Source organism: Aotus nancymaae, unplaced genomic scaffold (genome assembly GCF_030222135.1).
Source record: "Aotus nancymaae isolate 86718 unplaced genomic scaffold, 86718_ANA_hifiasm-v0.15.2.pri h1tg000012l, whole genome shotgun sequence".
NCBI lineage: Eukaryota > Metazoa > Chordata > Mammalia > Primates > Aotidae > Aotus > Aotus nancymaae.
In genome coordinates, this window is record NW_026988423.1 from 30,197,690 (window position 1) to 30,219,411 (window position 21,722).

Consider the following 21,722-nt stretch of genomic DNA (forward strand, 5'->3'; position numbering starts at 1 on the left):
CTCCTCTACTGAGTAGATGATTAAGTAACATTGTATGTGAAAATTGATTTAAGCATTAGGAACTGCTGCAATATATAGCAAATAAGAAATCATTTTACTATTATCATTATGTTAATAGTGGACTACTAAAGACTGGAAACTCTCAAGAGCCAAAGAAAAGTTGAGTTTTATATGCTATAAGAAATAGAAGAGTGTGGGGGAATACAGGGGTGGAAAAGTGGGGGTGTCAGAAGTACCCGCAATGTTGTTTACACCTCTTTAAAAGATTAATACCTACTTTGCATTCCTCTTTGTTGTCTCTGCCCTTGGAGACTCCTTCATAAATATGGAATGCTTACAAAATGTACTCACTTTAGCGTCAGAGTGGAAGAAAGCTCATGTTGACCCTGCAACTAGATTGATGGAAAAAAAAGTATCTTGAGCCTGTGTTCTTGAACCATGTGAAATTTATTGAAAAAAAACACCAGGAATATTGAGAGAGAGAGTTGGAGTAGGGAAGACAGGACAGAGAAGAATGGATAAAAGCATGAATAGGGGAAGAAAGATAGGCTGTTTGCGCATCCTAATGCTCAAGCAGAGGCAGATGTGGTCAGTTGTTGACTGGGGAAAGAACTAAATATAAAATGAACCAAACAGAGTGATGGAGGCTTTTTGCTGCCTGAGTCAAAATAAGAAGCAAGGGCCCAGGCTTCTAGATCTTGTTGCAGAAAGATTGATTCCTACAGCATATAATTTGCATCCTGGTTCCATGGGAGAAGAGCTTCATAGATGGGCACATGTTCTCACACCCTTGAACCATGAATTGGAGTTTTCCACCTAAAAGGAGCAGAGACAGACTAGTGAGCAGAAAGCTTCATCCTCCAACCTTAGCCTTTATCTGTGATCCTCAGTGTCCCCATGCAGGATGGCCAAGACCTCCACTTGTACATTATCCCTTCTCTTTCTCTTCTCTTTGCTTCCTCTGGGACCTTGCCCCCCATCAGTTGCCTTTTCCTTTCTTATATTGTCAATCTCTTTCTACAGACTCCTTTTTGGTTTACAAGGATGCTCAAGTTCCCCTAAATTTAAAATACTTTCTCTTAATTGTGCTACTCTCCTAGCACTATCCTTTCCCTACAACCTTTCCAGAGTCTGCCTGTCCTCCTCACCTTCACTTCCTCTCCATTCACATCTTGGCCCCTCACACCCTGAATCATGACCCTACTACACTGAAACTTCTCTCTCAAAGGTCATAGAAATCTACTCATCAATCTGCAGCCTTTTCTGAGGAATTTTTTACCTCTTTGCTTGCACATGATACTGTTGACTACACCCTCTTTCTTTTTCCTTTTTTTTTTTTTTTTTTTTGAGACGGAGTCTTGCTCTGTCACTAGGCTGGAGTTGTGCAGTGGCACAATCTCAGCTCACTGCAACCTTCGCCTCCTGGATTCAAGCAATTCTCCTGCCTCAGCCTCCTGAGTAGCTGATATTACAGGCATGCACCTCCACGCCCAGCTAATTTTTGTATTTTTAGAAACAGCCTGTTGGCCAGGCTAGTCTGGAACTCCTGACCTCAAGGGATCCACCCGCCTTGGCCTCCCAAAGTGCTGAGATTACAGGTGTGAGCCACCTCACTCAGCCAGGTATTCTGTTCTTGGTCCTTGAAAGAATAAAGTTCTGAATCTTCAAGTTCTTTGATTCTTTCCTGGGTCCCTGCCACTCCAACTGCCCCCTATCATTAGTAAGTTGATGTGTTCTCAGGCATAGATTGCCTCATGAAGTCCCCATATACCTTCAAAGATCTTCTTTAACATGCACTGCTGGGAATTCTGAGTGGTGCAGATTCCCTCTCCATGAAGACATTTTCCTTGATCATTCATATAAGCACATGTGTAGCAATTTAATATTATGTCTGAAAATTTAAGATAAATGTGATGACATTTCCTTTTGGACCAGCTGTGTAACCTTGAGTCACATCTGGGAGGGGTGATGGACAATAGGTAACATGGATACTACACATTCATTTCTTAGTTCTTATTTGGGATCTGAGGGCCCTGTGTTTGATAAACATGTGCCAGAGGAAATTCCTTCATTCTTCTTCATCTCTGACCCTCATTGCTGATGAATCCTAAATTTCTCTAATGTTTTTACTTCAGTCCATATCCCAACTGATTTCCTGGGCATTTATCTTTAGATGCCCTCCTGCCATGTGTCACCATTGGAGCAAAACATATGTATGATTTTCATCTCCCTTTTGTACTCCCCATCATACTCTCACCCACAAGGCACAAACACTTGGAGTCATATTTGACCAATTAATAAGCTATGTTAGAGTGCTCTAACATTGCAAACCCTGTGAAGAGTCTGTGTCCTCCATTTTCAAATCAACCTTATCGAAGATCACTAATAGCACTTTGAAATACTTCCATGTTGCCTCTGCTATCTCTACTGCTAATCCCCCAATTTGGGAAGCATAAAGACGTGGAAAGATTATGGGCTTTGCACAGTCCTAAGTTTGAATCCAAGGTTTGCCACTTTCTAGCCATGTGACATTGGACATATTCCATTTGTCTCACTTCTTCTGAAAATTTATACTAATGACGCTTATACAATGGAGTGAAATGTGAACTATGTCTTGTAATAACTGGAGGCATCAAACTTTGGGTCTTGTTTTCCCTCCCTGAACAAACACTTTTAATTAGGAGCCACAGACTAGCAGTTGGCCTAGGAACTTATTTCTGGATCTAACAGAAAAAAGCTTTACATTCCATGTTCAAATAAAACCACCAGCTGCACACATCTCTTTACAGAATTTGTGAAGTTATAGCATTCTAACATGGTTTGTTAAGAGGCAGGTTTAGCATAAAGCTAATGAAGGTTAGTCTTCAGAACTCTTCACTTCCACGAGCCCCTTCTAAGGAAGTTGGAAGGGCTGTGTTCATAATTTCTTATGGAGAGTGAAGTTGGAGGGGTACTGGCATTTTGTATTTATTTTTCTTAAAGAGGGCCCTCCAAATTGTTTAGCACTAGAGATGGCAAAACTGCCCACAAAACTTAGGTCCTCCCTCTTGGTATGATGGTGAATAAAACTAGAGAGTCATTGAGAGAGCTATTGGTGAAGTGTTAACAATTCTTTCTTCTGCACGCCATCCCTAAAGTTGGGTTTTCTTGATGTATTCCCCATTTCCCACCTGAAGTCAATGACTGGCACCCATCCAAATGTGGCTCACCTATAGATGTGCTTGAAATTGTTGCACCTGAAGGCTGTTCCCCTGAAGGCTTTTCACTCAAAGCATGCTCACCCAAAGACTGCTCACCTGAAGACTGTTCACTCGAAGGCTGTTCACCCGCGGTGTGTTCACTGGAAGTCTGTTCACCAGAGGCATGCTCACCCGAAGGCTGTTCACCTGAAGGCTGCTCACCCAAGGTGTGCTCACCCGAAGGCTGTTCACCTGACGCATGCTCACCCGAAGGCTGTTCACCTGATGCATGCTCATCCGAAGGCTGTTCACCCAAAGCGTGCTCACCCGAAGGTGGTTCACCTGATGTATGCTCACCCAAAGGCTGTTCACCCAAGGCGTGCTCACCCAAAGGCTGTTCACCCAAAGTGTGCTCACCCGAAGGCTGATCACCAGAGACATGCTCACCTGAGGACTTTTCACCTGAAGGCTGCTCACCGGCAGCATGTTCAGCCACAGCAGGCTCACCTGAAGCATGCTCACTCTCAGCATGTTCTCCAGAAGTGTGCTCAGCCACAGTGTGCTCACTTGAACCATGGTCACTGGAATCATGCTCACTTAAAGTGTTCTGGCCTGAAGAAGTCACATATAAAGCCTCAGCGTCAGAAGGGTTTTCAAGTGAAAAGTGCTCACCTGAAAGTTGCTGAACTGAAGCTTGATGACGATCTATGGAGCCAGGAGGCTCATCAGGCTGACCCAATGTTCCTGGGGTGGAGAAGGAACAGAAGAGAGATGGTGAAGCTGAGAGAGAGAATGGGATAAGGACTATCTTCCTGTGGAGTTAGGCTAATGTTATGGGACTCCTAGTTTGCCTATGGGCCTAGATCAGGCACCTGAAGACAGTGCAGATGTTGGGAGAAGTCAACTAAGTACCCCAAAAGACCATGTAGGACAGAAGTGTTTAGTGAGTCACACAAAGGCCACCTCTGGGATTGAAGGGAAGAATCAAGTTCCCCAATATTAAGAACTACGTAGGGGAATGCATTCATCCATGTAGCAAAAGAACCTGAAGGAAAATGAATGTGCCTCCCTGATAAAGTCAGCATTAGGAAGTCAATGTACTATCAATGATGAAATCAGAAATCCACCACCAACCCTCCCTCCCATTCCACTATAGGTGAAAGACGAGAAGAATGGAGACAGAAGAGTGAGAGGGAAAGCAAGTAGTTTTCAATACCTGAGTATTTGTAACCTAAATTAAGGGTAGAAGAGTTAATGTTTGGACATGATAAACTTTAAACTAGAAGATGACAATTATCTATGAGCCCACAAAAATTATCAGAAGTGATTAAGTCTCCTGTATTTGGTAATGTCAAGTTACTTCTCACAATGAATCCCCAGTCCAGGTAGGCTGGGGGTTCAGAATAAACTATTAAGATAAAATAGCCTAGATAAAAAAAAGTCTAGGCATATCAAATATATATATAAACACACATATTGAATTGTATCCTTGTGACATACCATTTATATTCACTTCGTGGAGTTGTCATGTGTATTTAAGATAAATTGTGAAGTGCACCATTGCCTAGTACTCAATTACTTTTAGTTTTCTTTTCTTCCAACCTTACACTGGGAATTACAAAACTCTTAGATGGTTACTTTTTGTAACCAGTCTCTTCTACCTTTAATCCTTTTGTTTGTTTGTTTGTTTTGAGATGGAGTCTCACTCTGTTGCCCAGGCTGGAGTGTAGTGGCATGATCTCTGCTCATTGCAACCTCTGCCTCCTGGGTTCAAGTGATTCACCTGCCTCAGCCTCCTAAGCAGCTGGGATTACAGGCATGCACCACCACACCTGGCTAATTTTTGTATCTTTAGTAGAGACGAGGTTTCTCCATGTTGGTAAGGCTGCTCTCAAACTCCTGACCTCAGATGATCCAACCGCCTCGGCCTCCCAAAGTGCTGGATTACTATAGGCATGAGCCACCATGCCTGGCTGAGATTTTCATTTTTTAAGCTTATTACATAAATACTATCTACTTGACTGAATATTCAGTAATTAAAAGTTTTGATAAAGAGATGTTTCTGATATAGGAAGGAGGCGTGAAAAAGCATGCTAATTTCTTTCGTGTTTTTTTTTGAGATAGTCTCGCTCTGTCCCTAGAGCTGGAGTGCAGTGGGGTGATCTTGGCTCACAGCAACTTCCACCTTCCAGGTTCAAGCAATTCTCCTGCCTCAGCCTCCTTAGTACCTGGGATTACAGGCATGTGCCACCTTGCCCAGCTAATTTTTGTATTTTTAGTAGAGACAGAATTTCACTATGTTGGCCAGGCTGGTCTTGAACTGCTGACCTCAACTGATCCGCCTGCCTCAGCCTCCCAAAGTGCTGAGATTACAGGCGTGAGCCACCATCCCTGTAAATATAAAACTATAAGATGAAGAAATTAGCATACCCGGCTGCTAATTTCTTCATCTTATAGTTTATGACTCATTGCTTCACCATGTGACTGGCACATACTGTCATCTGGTGGCTGTGTATCTACATTTTTCAGTCAACATTTGAAAGTCTAACAAAGCAAAAGCAAAACCTCTGACAGTCAACATTATAGAAAATACATTATTATTTCACTAACAGCTCAGAGCTCATGGCCTCTTTCTTCTCTAGGAGGCAGGAGGCAACACAGCCCACCATGAATGGGGGATCCCAAAAGAAGAGATGATAAAGAAAACTGGATTGGTAGAACACAGCCATGAAGAAGCTTATGAGGTCTCCGGCCTATAGCTCTGCCGTGTTCTGAGATTATTTTCTGAATACTTCACATCTTCCAATCTCCTGTCTTTCCTTGGCACATTAACGACACAAGGATACCTCACATTTAATTGGTGGGACAAACCTTCATTGGACTTCTACAGAACCCCCAGGCCTACTCTTTCATCTCACGCACATCAGGTATAAACGTTGAGTGGCTAAAATAAGTAGAATCAAGACTGCGCCAAGCCAGTGGGCCCCTCTGACTGTAAAGCTATGACTAGAGAAATCAGCTGGCTCAGGAGCTCTCAGAGTTGGACTTGTTTAGCTGCTCTTGATTCTGACTCAGATTGGTTTGGGTGCATGAGAGACTGGTCTTCCTTTTTTAAGGGCTGAAATGTCTTAAGGGAGACCCCTTTTTGTATTTACCTGAAGCCTAGATTGAACACTCACCTCTGGCAGATCCAAGCAGATAAAGACTCATTAGTAAGAGAAACATGTTCGTTGGGATTTAGGAAAAGATGGGATCCTAGTGCGGGGCACAGCTTCTTCACAGAGCTATGAAGAGAACTGCGAGCAAAAGCTCCCAGTGCTGAAGCAGAGGAGAATTCTGGGAATTCTAGAACCTCAGAAGTAACCCATGTTTCTTCACAGTAGATTGGGTTCTGAGGTTCTTATGTAGCCTATTCAGGCAAATTGGCCCTTAGCCACCAACTGCTAATTTCACTAGTGAAGACCAGTGAGTATTTTCTATGTGCAAGGTGGTGTGTTGGGGCTGTGTGCCCTATCTTTAAAACGAAAAAAAAGAAAAGTATTACCAAAAAGCACATACTTTTTGTAATAAAGTTTAAAAGATATCTACTCTCTTTTAAAAGTGCTTTTGACAATGAGGTAGGATTGTTGATTATTTTCTGTTTGGCTTTCTAAATCAGCCTTTCTTGGCTCTGATCTGCACCCTGGAAGGCTGACCTCTGTTGACTTTATCAACTGAATGCTAGTTGAATTTCTCTTCCAATTGAGTTTATACAGGATTTGGAGGGGTGAAGAGAGAGGGAAAGGAGGAAGGAAGAGATGAATGGGGAAAAAGAGAGATTGGAATATTTGTTCTTTCTATTCCCTTCCTGCCACAGTTGACACTGGCTGAGTCTACATGACAGAGCTTCTGATGGGTGTCCTCTTCCATGGCTCCAGCTCTCATCCATTCTACAGTAATATGTTTTCCTCCCCCTGCCCTCTTAGGCCTAGTGATGATAATGGTTTCCTGCTATTACTAAAACCTGGATGCCCTAGCTTTCCTCTTTTTTTTTTCTGTTTCCTTAACCTTGTCCATTTCTGTAAATAGTCTTTTCATACAGACCTTTATCAACCATGTTTTTAGCAGGAAACAGGTGGAACTCAAAATGGGTAACTGAGGAGAGTTTACACAGATATGGGCAGAGTAAAGAGATCAAGAGATAGTAGAAAGCTGTGTTTTGACCTGCAACTTCTACCAAGGGAGTGACCAAGCTGAGAAGATGGATGCATTGAGGCTTCCGCCTGGTGTAAAACTAGAACTCATGGGGAATTGGGTGGTAAAGATCTGGTAGCTTCCATTTCTTGCTGCTTTCGGCCCAGCTCTCTTGGACAACTTTATTTTACTTACCACTGAATGCGAGATCTAGAATAGATGTACTTATCGTTAACGTTTTGAAAGGAAGGCAAGGGTCAAAGAAAGAGGGAGTGGCAGCTCTACATCAAATGCAGGCTTTCTGTCCAGCATAAGACTTACAGAGGTGGGGGACCAGCTTAATGCCAGATCCCACCGCTTCTTACAGGCTGGGGTACTTGTAGGTATGAGTAGGACAGGTGTGAGCAGTATGGCTTGCTGCCCGGGAAGATGTTGATAAGATGTTCCCATAACGAGGCAGGTTGGCCCTTGTTCCCGCAGAATGTGATGCTGACGTTCCTTGGGCTTTTTCTCAGCAGAATGTGATAAAGTCAGGCAGGCAGTTGGGCAGGCTGTTTCTAAGGGCCCAAAGCCCAGTGGAATGATTCACTTTGGCCAAGTTCTGCAAAATAGCGGGGGTTTTCAAAATGGTGCACTGTTATCACTGTTAATACTTATCACTATTACAATTATTTGTTTCATGTTTGTACCCCCCGTTGGACTCTAAGCTTGAATGCAGGGACCCTGTCTTGATCACTGTTGTCATCCTAGTACCTAGCAGCATGCCTCAGCTTTTTCCTGAATGAAGGAATGAATGAATTGCCTTTTGGGGCCTTTCTCTGCCTCATAGATGAGAATTTATAGGGAATCATATAAGAAAATCCATAGAAGAGAATCTGGATTAAGATTCTGCATCAGCTGATGAAAGCAAGATCACCAGGGGTGGAAAAGTTACTTGGCTTGAGTTGTAGGATACAACTAGGATTTCTCCTTCAGAGGAGCCTCAGGCAGGTTCCTCTGAAGTACAGAAAGGTATGAAAGAGTATGCTATCAATAATTATTTTCCTCCAAGTTGAGTGAGTTTGGAAGAACAGCGATGAGATTGCATTGGGTCTGACTTTTGTTGATGGCAGCAGTGGAAATTAGTAGAAGGGAAGAGGTGCTATCTATTCCACCCTAACTTAGAACATAGAAAGACAGACAGTGACTCTGGAAAGCTGATGCTTTCAGCTGAAAAAAAAAATTGTTTTAAAAAAATTCCCTATGCAAATTTGCTTCAAAATAACCTAAGTGGGGGGTTATAGCAATGAATAGGGAAAGAAGGTAAAATAAGGCTGGGTGCAGTGGCTCACGCCTGTAATCTCAGCACCTTGGAAGGCTGAGGTGGGCGAATCACCTGAGGTCAGAAGTTCTAGACCAGCCTAGTCAATATGGTGGAACCCCATCTCTACTAAAAATACAAAAAAAAATTAGCCAGGCGTGGTGGTGGTCACCTGTAATCCCAGCTACTTGGGTGGCTGAGGCAGGAGAATCACTTGAACTCAGGAGGTGGAGGTTTCAGTGAGCTGAGACTGCACTATTGCACTCCAGCCTAGGCAACAAGACCGAAACTCTGTTGCAAAAAAAAAAAGAAATAAATAAGATTGGTCCTGTGTGCATGATTGTTGAAGCTGTGTGATGGGTACATGGGGGTACTCTCTACTTCTGTATATGTTTGAAACTTTCTATACTTAAAATCTTCAGGGCGGAGGGCAGAAATACCTATTTGGAAAGCCTAGATAATCAAGGCCTTATTTAAAATAGCTTCGGGGTGATGGAGAAGTCTTCTCTAATATGTGTGCACATTAGGGCTTAGAAAGTAGCTTAACTGCTCCTTATTATACAAGTATCCTACACCCAGGGTCCACTTCCTGAGCAGGCACACAGGTCCACTCTCAAAGGGCTCTGGTTTCATGCTTTGCTGTCAATCTCAGGAAAATCTTCATCACTTTCTAACAAAGTTGCCTCATTTTTGCTTTGCACTGGGTCTCACAAGTACTGTCTCCAGTCCTGCCTAGATGTCATTTTCCAGTCCCTTTAGGAGAATCACTGTCTGGTGTTAGAAAGCTTTGGCCTCTGCAACCAGGAAGTTTCCCTTTAGGAAGAGCTGGGGCATCCCTAAGTCCAGGCTGCTGACAGTTCCTCCCCTTCTTGCACTCTTCCCTACTTGATGAATATGTTCCCAGATAAGTTTCTTTGTGCTCTGATTTTTAGTAGACGCTTTTTCAGAAACATCCCTTCCCACCTCTCCCTCTACTCCTTAGGTTTCTTCAGGTTTGATGCTTTGCTAGAAGGACTCGTAAGACTCAGGAAAGTGCTTTACTTATGTTTACCACGTGATTCTAGAGGATATAGCACAGTAACAGCCACATGGAAGAGATACATAGGAAAGCTACGGGGGCGGTGGTGGGTGCAGAGCTTCCATGACCTCTGTGGGTGATCCATTCTCCCAGTACTTCAGCGTGTTCACCAACCCAAATGGTCTCTGAATCCTGTTTGGAGGCTTCATTACATAGGCAAAATTGATGAAATCGTTGGCCATTTGTGGAGCCAAACTTCCTAACCCTTGAATCATGGGATTGGTTTCTCTGATGACCAACTCCCACCCTTTAGCTATCTAGGGCTACTTGATGAATCATCTCATTAGCATAAAAAGACAATTCCAAGGGTATTAGGATCCCTGTGCCAGGATCATGAGGAAACACCAAATAGATATTTTTATTATGTCACAAAGAAATTCCCAGGATTGCCCTAAAGGAAGGCCTCAGTATGATTACTGTGCAGCAGGCTTGGAGGCAACCCTCCCAGATAAGGGCAGGAGAATGGACAGTCCAAAGTGGGAGTCTCCAGAGAAATAGTAAAATAATGTATTATTTGACAGCTCCAATGACAGCCATGTAAAAATGCATATTGAGAAGCTCTTGGAAGGTGGGGAAGGTGGGGAAGCTTAGCCAGAAGCATAAAGTTACTTGAGCAAATGATAATAAGGTAATTATTATTTGTAGGAAAAAGAATATAAAACGATATAATAAAAAATGTCATCTTACTTGTGAATACTCTTTATATATCAGTCAGGGCTCACTTGCAGGACACAGGAGCTTGTCAAGTGACTTAGCTTCAGCAGAAATGTATTAGGTTGGTGCGAAAGTATTTGCAGTTTTGCCATTTTTTTTTAATGACTGCCACCTCTGTAACAATCGGGAAAGTGACCATGGAGTGTCAGTCAGCTTCCACAGGAACTGTTGGCTTCAGGAGGACACCACTATGTGAGCCAGGAATCAGGAGTGGGGTGCCACCAGGACTTTTAGCTGTAGATGCACTCCACGCATGCTAGACGGGCATTGGCAAGACATGGTGTCTTGTTCCCCTTCTATCACTGTTGTAAAGCTGGTACCTGGATCTAGAATGCTGCTTCTGCAAAAACAACAAACAAAATAAAAAACAAGGGGTGAGGCACTGGGCAAAGTGAAGGGCGGCCCAGGTGGGGCCAGGCTGACTGAAAAAGATGGATACTACGATGCTGAATATGCAGAATCTATTTGAGCAGCTTGTGCGCCAGGCAGAGATTCCCAGTGAGTGAGCCAGAAGGCAAGTGATCTCCACATTTCCAACTGAGGGAGATACCTCATACGGGAGACCTCTGGCTGGAATCTGGTAGATACCCTTCTGGGACGAAGCTACCAGAGGAAGGAACAGGCAGCAATCTTTGCTGTTCTGCTGCCCCTGCAGGTGAAAACTACATCAACTAATGGGCAAAATAACCAGCTAGCATCAAAATGGCAGGATCAGAGTCACACATAACAATATTGACCCTAAATGTGAATGGACCAAATGCCCCAATCAAAAGACACAGACTGGCAAATTGGATAAAGAGTCAAGACCCATCAGAGCGCTGTATTCAGGAGACCCATCACAATTGCAAAGACATACATAGGCTCAAAATAAAGGGATGGAGGAATATTTACCAAGCAAATGGAAAGGAAAAAAAAGCAGGGGTTGCAATACTAGTCTCTACTAAAACAGATTTTTGAATCAACAAAGATAAAAAGAGACAAAGAAGGGCGTTACATTATGGTAAAGGGATCAATGCAACAAGAAGAGCTAACTATCCTAAATATATATGCACCCAATATAGGAACACCCAGATACATAAAGCAAGTTCTTAATGACCTACAAAGAGACCTAGACTCCCGTACAATAATACTGGGAGACTTTAACACCCAACTGTCAATATTAGACAGATCAATGAGACAGAAAATTAACAAGGATATCCAGGACTTAAACTCAGATCTGTGCCTAGCAGACCTAATAAACATCTACAGAACTTTCCACCCCAAATCAACAGAATATACATTCTACTCAGTACCACATTGTACTTATTCTAAAATTGACCACATAATTGGAAGTAAAACACTCCTCAGGAAATGCAAAAGAATGGAAATCATGACGAACAGTCTCTCAGACCACAGTGCAAACAAATTGGAACTCAGGATTAAGAAACTCACTCAAAACTGCACAACTACATGGAAACTGAACAATGTGCTCCTGAATGACAACTGGATTAATAATGAAATGAAGGCAGAAATAAAGATGTTCTTTGAAACAAATGAGAACAAAGACTCAACATACCAGAATCTCTGGGACACATTTAAAGCAGTGTCTAGAAGGAAATTTATAGCACTAAATGTCCACATGAGAAGTGAGGAAAGATCTAAAATTGATACCCTAATGTCACAACTAAAAGAACTGGAGGAGCAATATCAAACACATTCAAAAGCTAGCAGAAGATAAGAAATAACCAGGATTAGAGCAGAACTGAAGGAGATAGAGAAACAAAAAAAATCAATAAATCCAGGAGCTGCTTTTTTGAAAAGATCAACAAAATAGATCAACTGCTAACCAGACTAATAAGAGAGCAGAATCGAATAGATGCAATAAAATATGATAAAAGGGATATCACCACTGATCCCACAGAAATACAAACTACCATCAGAGATTACTACAAACACCTCTATGCAAATAAACCAGTAAATCTAGAAGAAATGGATAAATTCCTGGACACGTAAACCCTCCCAAGACTAAACCAGGAAGAAGTTGAATCTGAATAGACCAATAACAAGATCTGAAATTGAGGCAGCAATTAATAGCCTACCAACCAAAAAAAAGTTCAGGACCAGATGGGTTCACAGCCAAATTCTACCAGAGGTACAAAGAGGAGCTGGTACCATTCCTTCTGAAACTATTCCAAACAATACAAAGAGGGAATCCTCTCTAACTTATTTTATGGAACCAACATCATCCTGATACCAAAACCAGGCAGAGACGCAACTGAAAAAGAAAATTTCAGGCCAATATCCATAATGAACAATGATGTGAAAATCCTTAATAAAATGCTGGCAAACCGAATCCAACAGCACATCAAAAAGCTTATCCATCACGATCAACTTTGCTTCATCCCTGGGATGCAAGGCTGGTTCAACATACATAAATCTATAAATGTAATCCATCACATAAACAGAACCAAAGACAAAAAACACATGATTATCTCAATAGATGCAGAGAAGGCCTTCAACAAAATTCAGCAGCCCTTTGTGCTAAAACTCTCACTAAACTAGGTATCGATGGAACACATCTCAAAATAATAAGAGCTATTTATGACAAACCAATAGCCAATATCATACTGAATGGGCAAAAACTGGAAGCATTTGCTTTGAAAACTGGCACAAGATAAGAATGCCCTTTCTCACCACTCCTATTCAACACAGTTTTGGAAGTTCTGGCCAGGGCAATCGGGCAAGAAAAAGAAATAAAGTGTATTCAGTTAGGAAAAGAGGAAGCCAAATTGTCTCTATTTGAAGACATGATTGTATATTTAGAAGACCCCATCATCTTAGCCCAAAATCTCCTTAAGCTGATAAGCAACTTCAGCAAAGTCTCAGGATACAAAATCAATGTGCAAAAATCACAAGCATTCCTATACACCAACAGGCAAACAGAGAGCCAAATCATGAGTAAACTCCCATTCACAATTGCTACAAAGAGAATAAAAGACCTAAGAATACAACTAACAAGGGATGTGAAGGACCTCTTCAAGGAGAAATACAAACCACTGCTCAAGGAAGTAAGAGAGGACACAAACAGATGGAAAAACATTCCATGCTCATGGTTAGGAAGAATCAATATAGTGAAAATGGCCATACTGCCCAAAGTAATTTATAGATTCAATGCTATCCCCATCAAGGTACCATTGATTTTCTTCACAGAATTGGGAAAAAAAACACCTTAAACTTCATATGGAACCAAAAAAGAGCCTGCATAGCCAAGAAAATCCTAAGCAAATAGAACAAAGTTGGATGCATTAAGCTACCTGACTTCAAACTATACTACAAGGCTACAGTAATCAAATCAGCATGGTACTGGTACCAGAGCAGAGATATACAGCAATGGAACAGGACAGAGGCCTCAGAAGTAATGCCACACATCTACAACCATCTGATCTTTGACAAACCTGACAAAAACAAGCAATGGGAAAAGGATTCCCTATTTAATAAGTGGTGTTGGGAAAACTGGCTAGCCAAATACAGAAAGCTGAAACTGGATCCCTTCCTTACACCTTATACAAAAATTAACTCCAGATGGGTTAAAGATTTAAACATAAGACCTAACATCATAAAAACCCTAGAAGAAAACCTAGGCAAAACCATTCAGGACATAGGCATAGGCAAGGACTTCATGACTAAAACACCAAAAGCAATGGCAACAAAAGCCAAATAGACAAATGGGATCTAATTAAACTTAAGAAGCTTCTGCACAGCAAAAGAAACAATCATTAGAGTGAACTGGCAACCAACAGAATGGGAAAATTTTTTTTGCAGTCTACCCATCTGACAAAGGGCTAATATCCAGAATCCACAGAGAACTTAAACAAAAATACAAGAAAAAAACAAACAACCCCATCAAAAAGTGGGCAAAGGATATAAACAGACACTTTTCAAAAGAAGACACTTATGCAGCCAACAAATATATGAAGAAAACTCATCATCACTGGTCATTAGAGAAATGCAAATCAAAACCTCATTGAGATACCACCTCATGCCAGTTAGAGTGGCGATCATTAAAAAATTAGGAGACAACAGATGCTGGAGAGGATGTGGAGAAATAAGAATGCTTTTACACTGTTGGTGGGAGTGTAAATTAGTTCAACCATTGTGGAAGACAGTGTGGCCATTCCTCAAGGATCTAGAAATAGAAATACCATTTGACCCAGCAATCCCATTACCGGCTATATACCCAAAGGATTATTAATCGTTCTCTTATAAAGACACATGCACACGTATGTTTATTGCAGCACTGTTTGCAATAGCAAAGACTTGGAACCAACCCAAATGCCCATCGATGATAGACTGGATTAAGAAAATGTGGCACATATACACTATGGAATACTATGCAGCCATAGATAAGGATGAGTTCATGTTGTTTTAATTGATGAAACAGGATTGTATACATTTGTGGGATTCAATGTGATGTTTTGAAATATATATACAATGTGGGATGATTAAATCAAGCTAATTAACATCACCTTGCTTACCTATTATTTTCTATAGTGAGACATCTGAGATTTACTCTCTTCGATATTTTGAAATGTACAATACGTTATTGTTGAATATAGTCACTTTGCTGTGAAATAGATCTCAAAACTTATTCCTCTTATTTACCTGAAACTTTGTACCCTTTAATCAACAACTCCCTATTCTTTTCCTCTTCAATGTGTCAGCCTCTGGTAACTATCATTCTACTTTCTACTTCTATGAGTTTAACTTTTTAAGATTTCACGTATAACTGAGATCATGTGGTGCTTGTCTTTCGGTGTCTGGCTTCCTTCACTTAGCATAACATCCTTCAAATGCATTCAGGCTGTCACAAATAATAGAATTTTCTTTTTTTTTTAAGGCTGAAAGGTATTCCATTGTGTGTGTATGTCTGTGTGCATGTGCACCATGGTTTCTTTGTCCATTCACCTTTCAATGGACAGTTAGGTTGATTTCATAGTTCATCTATTGTGAATAATGCTGCAATGAGCATGAAAATGCAGATATCTCTTTGAGATACCAATTTCATTTCCTCTGAATATGTACCCAGAAGTGGGATTTCTGGAACATATGGTAGTTCTATTTTAATTTTGTGAGTAACCTCCATAGTGTTTTCCATTATGAGGATACTAATTTATATTCCCACTAACAGTGCACAAGGGTTACCATTTCTCCACACCCTCCCCAAACTTATCTCTTGTCTTTTTTAAAATTTATTTATTATGCTTTAAGTTCTGGGGTACATGTGCAGATCGTGCAGTTTTGTTACATAGGTATACACGTGCCCTGATGGTGGTTTGCTGCATCCATCGCCCCATCATCTACATTAGGTGTTTCTCCTAATGCTATCCCTCCTCAATCCCCCCACCCGCTGCTATCCCTTCCCTAGTCCCCCACCTCCCAGACCCTGGTGTGTGATATTCCCCATCCTGTGTCTGTGTGTTCTCATTGTTCAACACCCACTTATGGGTGAGAACATGCAGTGTTTGGTTTTCTGTTCTTGTGTCAGTTTGCTGAGAATGATGGTTTCCAGCTTCATCCATGTCCCAGTGAGGGCAGAGGGGCCCAGGAGCTGGGGACAAAGGGGATAGAATGTCAGGAGATTCCGAGGAGCCCAGCTGCCAGAGGCGTGTGAACCACAGCAACTCCATCTTGAATAGGAGCTGGGTAAAAGGAGACTGAGACATACTGGTCTGCATTCCCAGGCAGTGAAGGCATTCTAAGTCACAGGATGAAATAGGAGGTCAGCACAGGATACAGGTCACAGAGACCTTGCCAATAAAACAGGCTGCAATAAAGAAGCCAGTCCAAAACCCACCAAAACCAAGATGGCCAGGAGAGTGAGCTCTGTTCATCCTCACTGCTACATTGCCACCAGTGCCATGACAGTTTACAAATGCCATGGCAACTTCAGAAAGTTGCCCTATATGATCTAAAAAAGGGGAGTCGTGAATAATCTACCCCTCATTCAGCATGTCATGAAGAAATTACCCTAAAGATGGGCACCAGCGCCCTCTGGGCTGCTCTATGGAGTAGCCATTCTATCTTTACTTCCCTAAAACACTTGCTGATTTAGGAAATAATAGACTTGCTCTGTGGCTCACACCTGTAATCCCAGCCCTTTGGGAGGCTGAGGCAGGCGGATCACCTGCGATCAAGAGTTCGAGATCAGCTTGGCCAACGTGGTGAAACCCCGTCTCTACTAAAAATATAAAAATTAGCTAGGTGTGGTGTGAGCGCCTGTGATCCCAGCTACTCAGGAGGCTGAAACAGGAAAATCGCTTGAACCTGGGAGGCGCAGGTTGTAGTGAACCAAGATCACATCACTGCCCTCTATCTAGCCTGGGCAACAGAGTGAGACTCCATCTCAAAAAAAAAAAAAAAAAAAAAAAAACCAACCAAACAAAAACGTGCTTTCACTTTACGGACTCGCCCTGAGTTGTTTCTTGCACGAGATCCGAGAACCCTCTCTTGGGGTCTGGATTGGGTCCCCTTTCCTGAAACACAGCTGCAGATCCTGAAGGGGGTCAGACTTGGGTCCTAAGATGGGGAGTCCAGAATGTGATAAGGGCAGCCACCAGGTCCCAGGGATCTGGGCTCATGGGGGTCTGCTGGGTCAGGAGGCACCTGCTGAAGATGGGGTCCTTCAATGTCAGGGAGGGGAATGGCCCACTTACACGATGGAGAGAGGGTTATATTCAAGACAGAACATGCACACACACGAGTAGGACTGGGGAGTATTCCTGGCCACAACAGTGAAGTTGAGACCTCTGGAATCAGGACTGGGTTCAAATCCTGACTCTGACGCTTGTGAGTGTGGCCTTGGGGCAAGTTGCCTCCCTAACGTGCAATTCCCTTGTCTGCAAAATGGGAACAGAGTTGTCCTCATTTTGTATGTTTGCTTATTACATTTTTTTTTTTTTTTTTTTTTTTGGAGATGGAGTTTCGCTCTTGTTACCCAGGCTGGAGGGATCTCGGCTCACCGCAACCTCTGCCTCCTGGGTTCAGGCAATTCTCTTGCCTTAGCCTCCTGAGTAGCTGGGATTACAGGCACGCGCCACCATGCCCAGCTAATATTTTGTATTTTTAGTAGAGATGGCGTTTCACCATGTTGACCAGGATGGTCTCGATCTCTTGACCTCGTGATCCACCCGCCTCGGCCTCCCAAAGTGCTGGGATTACAGGCGTGAGCCACCGCGCCCGGCCTGCTTATTACATTTAATTATTTTCCTAATCTTCATTTTGCCCTCATGAAGGTTCAGACTTAGCAAATCATCATACAGATGCCCAGTTACATTTGAAGACAAAGAGTGAATAAGGTTTTAGTCTAAGTCTCGTGCATTATTTGGGACACACACTGACAGTCCGAAACTCACACTTCACTGGATGTCCTGTGTTTTTTCTGGCAACCCTGCTCTCCACCAACGTGGTGCTTTTGGGATAGTTATCTTCCCCCTCTCAGCTTTGGTTTCTATATCTGGAAAATGTGGGAGTGGGAGGTAGAATAAATGATTTTCAAGTTTCTGTGACTTTCTGAGAGTCCTTCACAGGTTACTTGAACCCATTCTCTTGCCAAGCCCCACCCCAACTCCAGTCTGCATGCCTCAGTTTCCCCTCTCAGTCCTTAGGAATACTTTTTTTTTTTTTTGAGATGGAGTCTCGCTCTGTTACCCAGGCTGGAGTGCAGGGTCACGATCTTGGCTCACTGCAACCTCTGCTTCCCAACCAATTCTGCCTCAGCCTCCTGAGTAGCTGGGATTACAGGTGTGCGTCACTATGCCTGGCTAATTTTTGTATTTTTAGTACAGACAGGGTTTAGCCATGTTGCCAGGCTGGTCTCGAACTCCTGGCCTCAAGTGATGTGCCCACCTCAGCCTCCCTAAATGCTGGGATTACAGGTTTGACACACCTCACCCAGCTCAAAGAAAATAGAACACTATTTTCTAATCTTGGGTCAGTTTGTTTCATTTATGCAGCAATGGCGCCACCTGGTGGCTCCATGGAGAAGTGCCCTGAGGGTAAACAGCCCACCCCAGGGGTTGGAAAAACAAAAGAAGCTGACAGAAGATGCACATCTCTCTCTGGGGGAAAAATGGCTCATTAAACTGTAGCAACCGCATATCCATCCCTCCTTCACCAGGATCTCATGGTGATGTTGGGACCTGTCTACCAAGAGGCAGGAAAAGTTCACAGGGAAAGTGACACGCTGCACTATCTGCGGATATCTTTGTCTTCTCTGATTTTTTTTTTTTTTTTTTTTTTTTTTTTTTTTTTGAGGTGGAGTCTTGCTCTGTCCCTCCGGCTGGAGTGCAGTGGTGTAATCTCGTCTAACTGCAACTTACACCTCCCGGGTTCAAGCTATTCTCCTGCCTCACCTGAGTAGCTGGGATTACAGGTGCCTGCCACACCACACCTGGCTAATTTTTTATTTTCAGTAGAGATGAGGTTTTACCATGTTGGCCAGGTTGGTCTCGAACTCCTGACCTCAAGTGATCCACCTGCCTCAGTCTCCTAAAGTGCTGAAATTACAGGCATAAGCCATTGCGCACAACCTGGTCTCCTCTGATTTTTAGCAACGATGGTGTCAACCTGATCAACTGCCCTGAATTTCCCCATGTTGTTCCTCTCTCCATCTCGTTCTTCCTAATGATGACATGTATGCACTGCACATCAAGCACTGTCTGAGTGCCTTCTATTGCACTTGCTAAGCACCTATTGTTTGCAAGGCCCTGGAATACAAGGTGAAGGCATTAGAAAATGTCCTGGCCCCTAATCCTGACAAAAACAATCATATGCATTCGCATTTGATTTTTTTTTCAATTATTCAGTTATAATCAAAATGCCACTAACATTTTTCACAAGGCCAGCCACAGTGGCTTACACCTGTAATCTCAGCACTTTGGGAGGCTGAGATGAGTGGATCATTTGAGGTCAGGAGTTGGAGACCAGCCTGGCCAACATGGTGAAACCCAGTGTCTACTAAAAATATGAAAATGAGCCAGACCCAGTGGCACACGCCTGTAATCCCAGCTCTTCAGGAGGCTGAGGCTGGAGAACTGTTTGAACCCAGGAGGTGGAGGTTGCAGTGAACTGAGATTGGACCACTGCACTCCAGCCTGGGTGATGTAGCAAGACTCTGTTTCAAGAAAACAAAACATTTTTTACAATTTTTAGAAAGAGGGTCTTGCTCTGTCTCAGAGCTGGAATTCAGCGGCGTGATCACAGCTCACTGTAACCTTGAACTCCTAGGCTCAAGCAATCCTCCTGCCTCAGCCTCCCAAGTAGTTAGTACTATAGGTGTGCACTACCAACATGCCCAGTTAATTTAAAAAAATTTTTTTGTAGAGATAGGATCTCTCTGGTTGGCATGTTGCGCAGGCTAGCCTTGATCTCCTGGCCTCAAGTGATCCTCCCACCTCAGCCTCCATATGCCATTATACCCTAAATGTACCTAGCCAGGGCTTCTGCCTGTGATGCCAGCACTTTGGGAAGCTGAGATAGGCGGAGCACTTGAGGCCAGGAGCTTGAGAGCACCTGGCCAACATAACGAAACCCCATCTCTACTAAAAATACAAAAAATTAGCTGGGTGTGGTAGTGCCTGTAATCTCAGCTACTAGGGAGGCTGAGGCACGAGAATTGCTTGAACCTGGGAGGCGGAGGTTGCAGTGAGCTGAGATCACGCCACTCCACCAGCCTGGCCAACAGAAAGAGACTCTGTCTCAAACAAACAAACATCTAGCCAGGGCTCTGGAAACCATGGCATATAGTATCTACACGGGAGACATAGAGATCCCACCACATGTTTTTATACAGCCCATGAGCTGCACAAGAATGTTTATTGGTTTTATATTTTTAAATACTTGAAAAAAATCAGGCTGGGCATGGTGGCTCACACCTGCAATCCCAGCACTTTGGGAGGCCGAGGTGGGCAGATGACCTGAAGTCAGGAGTTGGAGACCAGCCTGGCTAACATGGTGAAACTCCATCTCTACTAAAATTAAAAATTAGCCAGGTCTGGTGGCATGCACCTGTAATCCCAGGCTATATAGTGCAGTGGTGCGATCTCAGCTCACTGCAATCTTCACCTCCTGGGTTCAAGCAACTATCCTGCCTCAACCTCCCGAGTAGCTGGGACTACAGGCATGTGTCACTTCGCCTGGCTAATTTTTGTATGTAATCCCAGCTACTTGGGAGGGTGAGGCAGAGAACTGCTTGAACCCCAGGAGACGGAGATTGCAGTGAGCTGAGATCGCACCACTGCACTCCAGCCTGGGTGACAGAGCAAGACTCCATCTCAAAAAAGAAAAAATTGTATTTTTAGTAGAAATGGGGTTTCACCACATTGGCCTGGCTGGTCTTGAACTCCTGACCTCAGGTGATCTGTCCGCTTCAGCCTCCCAAAGTGCTAGGATTACAAGCATGAGCCACCTCCCCAGCCAGTATTCAGAAATTAATGGATGGAAGGATGGCTGGATGGATGGGATATTAGTCAGTTTTCACACTGCTATATAGAACTGCATAAGACTGGGTGATTTATAAAGAAAAGAGGTTTGACTGACTCACAGTTCCTTAGGCTTAACAGGAAGCATGACTTGGGGGGTCTTAGGAAACTTACAATCATGGCAGAAGGTGAAGGAGAAACAAGGCATGTTTTCTCATGGCTGCAGGAGAGAGAGAGAGAGAGAGAGAGAGAGAGAAAGAGAAAGAAAGACAGAGGGAAACTGCCATACTTAATTTTTTGAAACGGAGTTTCACTCTTGTTGCCCAAGCTCTAGTGCAATGGTGCAATCTCGGCTCACTGTACCCTCCCAGGATCAAGTGGTTCTCCTGCCTCAGACTCGCGAGTCATTGGGACTACAGGCACCCACCACCATGCTTGGCTAATTTTTTTTTTTTTTTGTATTTTTAGTAGAAATGGGGTTTCACCTTGTTGGCCAGGTTGGTCTCAAACTCCTGACCTCAGGTGAGTCACCCACCTTGGCCTCCCAAAGTGCTGGGATTACAGACGTGAGCCACTGCATCTGGCCTGTCATACATTTTTTTTTTTAAGACACTGTTCCAGTTTGTCACCCAGTCTGGAGTGCAGTGGTATGATCTCCACTCACTGCAACCTCTACTTCCCAAGTTCAATCAATTCTTGGGCCTTGGCCTCCCAAATAGCTGAGATTACAGGCACGTGCCACCATGCCTGGATAATTTTTGTATTATTAGAAGAGATGGGGTTTTGCCATGTTCGCCAGGCTGGTCTTGAACTCCTGACCG

At 43.2% G+C, this 21,722-nt stretch overlaps 1 protein-coding gene across 1 annotated transcript; it reads right to left on the reverse strand.

Moving 5' to 3' along the window:
• Positions 1-671: 671 nt before the first annotated feature.
• On the reverse strand, positions 672-6,404 carry ACRV1 (acrosomal vesicle protein 1). Its single transcript, XM_064375293.1, has 7 exons — positions 6,359-6,404; positions 3,657-3,923; positions 3,507-3,626; positions 3,357-3,461; positions 3,210-3,251; positions 1,772-1,891; positions 672-816 (listed from the first exon to the last, which is right to left on the reverse strand). The coding sequence occupies exons 1-7, from the start codon at positions 6,402-6,404 to the stop codon at positions 692-694; spliced, it is 825 nt and encodes a 274-aa protein (XP_064231363.1). The 3' UTR covers positions 672-691.
• Positions 6,405-21,722: the final 15,318 nt, after the last annotated feature.